Raw genomic sequence first — 4,637 nt, 5'->3', positions numbered from 1 at the left:
GACTTTTGGCAACAATCATACTATTTATTTCTATATTTTTCAAAGTATAATATTATACCTTACACTTTTTTAAAAATTATGTTTTAGACTTATTTTATAGTGCCTACGACAGTTGTAATCTTCCCCTGCCTCAAATACGGCCCTGTGTAATTAGAGTTAGACTAGCAAAAGTGTCATGCCTTATGACAACGTCATTGTATTTTTTAATTTGTGTGTAAAAACATTAACCGTCATTACAGTTGAACATTATGTTTTTTTTAAATCCTACACATGTACGTTTCGAGATACATCGTATGACGATCATGGGTTCATGGTTAACTACCATTTGTACAATTTGACATTGCTACAACCAATGTTTTACAAATCGCGTGTCAACTCGGCGAGTTTACCGAGTTTACGTGTTTAGGTGCCCAAAACGTGTTAACTCGGAGGTAAACTCAATTTCTGGTAAAATCGGAAAGTTTGACGAGTTTGACCGAGTTAACACGCAGTAAACTCGTGTAAAATCGGGCGAATTTACCGTTTTTGCGAGTTTAGCCCTGCTTTTTTTTTTTTAAATTAAAAATGGCCCATTTTTTTGGCCCATTATTTTCAAGCCCAAATGAAACATTTGTACTTTGTAGCTTTACAACACGTTTCAGCTTACTGAAGTGAAACGTTTCATATATTTTCTCTGAGTTCTCAAAAATGAAACAGGGGAGCGAATGAAACGTTAGGTTTCCGGTGGAAAGCAAGAAATTCCGATTCCGATGGTTGAAACTCTGATTTCGAGTAGGGTTGTGGTGCGGTGGTGCTGTGGTGGTGTTTGTTGTCAGCTGTGGTAGAGAACGTTAAGATTAGAAGGCATATAATCTTGTTTGTTTGAACGAAAAAACAGAGCTTCAAACTTCAAAAGGTACTTCAAAGTTCTGTTCAGACTCTCTTTTTCCTTTCCTTTATTGTTTATTTTATCATCAAAGCTTCAAAGTTCAGACTCTCTTTTGTAAATAGCTGTTAGGGTTTTAACTTTTAATCATCAAGTTTCTATTTCTGTTTCTATTTCTATTAACATAGAATCATAGATTGCATTTTTTTCTAAATAGCGGTGTTACACTATTACTGGTTTAGGCATCTCGTGAATTGGTGAATGTGCATTTTTTCTAAATAGCGGTGTTACACTGCTACTGCTTGTAGTGTTTTTCTAAATAACCGATTATTGTTTGTTAATATTCAGAAGGTGTTACACTGCTACTGCTTGTAGTGTTTTTCTAAATAACCGATTACTATTTGTTAATATTCAGAAGCTTGTTAAAGTTTGTTATTTAAATTAGGTTATGTTTTGTTTTCTAGGTTCACAACCATGGCTTCCGATAATGGTAATGGTGGTGGAATTGAAAGGAACATAAGTGCATGTGGATCATCTTCTTCATTTAGAGGAAGAGGGAGGAAAAATATTAGGGGTAATAGGACTGATATTGGGTGGAAATATGGAACAGATTTTAATGGTGATGCTAGGAAAGTTAAATGTAGTTTTTGCGCAAAAGTCATCTCTGGTGGAATTTATAGATTCAAGCATCATCTTGCGGGGACTAGTGATGATTCTGGACCTTGTGCACTAGTGTCAGATGAAGCAAAAATGGAAATGTTGAAATGGGTTGCAGCTCTTGAAGAGGCAGCAGAGAAGAAACGAAAAATGGCTGAAATTGCTCAGGGTAATGTAACTGAAAGCCCGACATTTGAAGTCTCTCAGCCTCAGCATAAAGGAAAGGGGAAAGCTACCGCTTCCGGGACTCAAACCAAAATAGATGCTATTGCTAAAAAACCCTTAAAGGTGGAGGCAGATGATGCTGTTGCAGAGTTTTTCTACACAAGTGCCATTGCATTTAACTGTATAAAAAATCCAGCATTTGCAAAAATGTGTGCGGCAATTGGAAAATATGGACCTGACTACAAACCTCCTTCTTATCGTGATATCAATGATAAATTATTGGTAAGAGCAGTGGATAAAACTAATGAAATTGTTGACAAATTTAAGGAAGAGTGGAAGACAACTGGTTGTTCAATCATGTCTGATGAGTGGACAGATAGGAAAAGACGTTCAATTTGCAACTTTATGGTGAACAGTCCTAAGGGGACAGTTTTTCTATATTCATTGGACACTTCTGATATTTCCAAAACAGCTGATAAAGTTTTTAAGATGTTAGATGATGTTGTTGATGTTGTTGGAGAGGATAATGTGATCCAAGTTGTTACTGATAATGCTGCAAATTTCAAAGCTGGTGGGGAATTGTTGATGCTGAAGCGAACAAAGTTGTTCTGGACTCCTTGTGCTGCCCATTGTATCGATTTGATACTTGAGCATTTTGAAAAAGAGATGATAATTCACAATGTCACTATAAAGAATGCAAGAAAGTTCACTACTTATATTTACAATAGAACCATGCTAATTACCATGGTGAGGAAGTTCACAAATGGGAGGGATTTGATTAGGCCTGCTTTGACAAGATTTGCCACTGCATATTTGACTATTGGATGTCTCAATGATCTCAAAGCATCGTTGATTAATATGTTTGACTCGAATGATTGGAAGTCTAGTAGGTTTGCAACTACAGAAGAGGGAAAAAAAATGGCATCCGGTATCTTGGATCAACGTTTTTGGAAGAATATTGGTGTATGCCTCAAAACTGCAGCTCCTCTAATGGATGTGCTTCATTTAGTGGATTCAGAAGAAAAACCCGCCATGGGTTACATTTATGAGGCGATGGATGCTTGCAAAAAACAAATTCAAAACAACTTCAACAATGTTCAAAAATGGTGTAACTTCCTACACATGTACCAACATTAAAGGTTTGAAAATGAATTCTAACCCAGTTTTTCTTAATTTAATTGGTTAAGAAAAATAACTGCAATCAATTGTTACAGTATTATTGCTCAAAAGAAATTCACAATATTTACATGGTGAAATATTAACATTTAATTTTTAAATCTGTCCATGTATGTAATGCGGCCAAATGAATTAGTGAACAAAACTAAGGAATAATCACATGGAATAGTTGGCCACAACTAATAGTTGGTGAAATATTCTTTCAAAAAAAAATAGTTGGTGAAATATTAACATTTAATTTTTAAATCTGTCCATAATCATAAGTGAAGTTAATAACATTAGTTGGCTTTACTTTGAAAAGTTTATTTGTTAGTTGCCTAATAACTTGCACTCCAACTTACATGTATAAATAGTTTGTATTCTCCTATTTTTCATTTATCAATGAAATAAACAAACTTCCAATAAACTCTTTGTCTCTCCATAACCATCATTCTCATTCTCTCTTCTCCCTCTCAAATTCATCCATTGTTATGATTGCTTGAATTGCAAGAAACATAGCTGCGCTAATAAGAACTAGACAGTTGGCCAAATAAAAGGAACAACGATTGAATTCAAGACTCTTACACTAATAGTGACTCACATATGAAAAAAGAGGTTAGGAGAGGGGACTATGAAAAGTGTGTAATGACTGATGAATTTATTTCTCTATTCATGTTTACAGGCATATATGTCTCAAGCTTAGAGCTATTATGTTGATACCTCATTGGAATTATACTTTGGAGTTAGCCTCACTTTTCTTAGCAAAACAACGGTACACTCAATCAATATTATTGCCTTTTAAATTCTGAAGCATAATAGTTGATCAGTCTCTCATTTCTTAATGGTAAATTTTAGGTTTTCATTGAAAACAATTGTAGGTAATTATCCAACATAATGTGTTATCAATGAAAATTTGCCGCTTGCACTTTACTATTTATATCAAACTTAATATATGTTATTTGCATAATCACCTCACTTTCCATTAATTAAATTTTTCTTATAACAAAAATTTACTAAACATCTTTAAAAAAAAAATTTACTAAACATCTTTAAAAAAAAAAATTTACTAAACACAAAGCTACACTAAAATATATAATAAAGTGATCACCTCTCTTCTCCATAATTCAACTCTTGGAAGGATCTTTTCTTGGAGCACAACAAAAAACATATATTTTTGAAGGCACCGATGTTATTCACATTCGTTTTACCACTGCCAAAAATCCGTTGTCTACGTCCTTGTCCGGAAACTAGACAGCAGAACATATCAGCTTTTTACCGTTAAAAACTTTCTTGCTTCAGGTAGAGAAGAGAATGAATCTGTCTCTGCAACTTGCGGCTGAACCTGCCGCACCAGACTACTAAAAACAACAGCATCATTTGCACTGTTTTCTCCTACTAGATCAGTACTAGATTTTTCTTATTAACAAATATAAGCAATGGGGTAAGACTTCCGCATTACATTATTTTTATCCTAATTGCTATATATTTTTCTATCACCTTGTAAAGAAGTTTCTAGTTATTGTGTATGTAAAAGCATTATAAATTGGTCAGATAAACTCCGTATTATGCATACTACTCACTATTAAATTTTAGTGTTATTTTGATAAATCTGCTGCGATATAGGTCAAAGTATAAGTGATATCGCGGAAGGGAATGAAAAAACTACGAAGAAGAAAGACTTCCATCTGCTGCGATATAGGTCAAAGTATAAGTGATATCGCGGAAGGGAATGAAAAAACTACGAAGAAGAAAGACTTCCAGTTCCAGATGACATGTTTATATGATTTAAAACAGA

General features: G+C 34.1%; 1 protein-coding gene across 1 annotated transcript; it reads left to right on the top strand.

Moving 5' to 3' along the window:
• Window positions 1-350: 350 nt before the first annotated feature.
• LOC146918101 (uncharacterized) lies at window positions 351-2,824 on the top strand. Its single transcript, XM_085721995.1, has 2 exons — window positions 351-895; window positions 1,330-2,824. The coding sequence occupies exon 2, from the start codon at window positions 1,340-1,342 to the stop codon at window positions 2,822-2,824; it is 1,485 nt and encodes a 494-aa protein (XP_085578121.1). The 5' UTR covers window positions 351-895; window positions 1,330-1,339.
• The last annotated feature ends 1,813 nt before the right edge of the window (window positions 2,825-4,637 follow it).

The sequence above is a fragment of the Medicago sativa genome, chromosome 6 (genome assembly GCF_051527215.1).
Source record: "Medicago sativa cultivar Bolivia chromosome 6, Bolivia_mono, whole genome shotgun sequence".
Taxonomy (NCBI): Eukaryota; Viridiplantae; Streptophyta; class Magnoliopsida; order Fabales; family Fabaceae; genus Medicago; species Medicago sativa.
This window is presented reverse-complemented; position numbering and strand designations above follow the sequence as displayed.

Bases quoted from the DNA above. Each gene is read 5' to 3' on its own strand.
- LOC146918101 (XM_085721995.1), top strand. From the start codon at position 1,340: ATGGCTTCCGATAATGGTAATGGTGGTGGAATTGAAAGGAACATAAGT.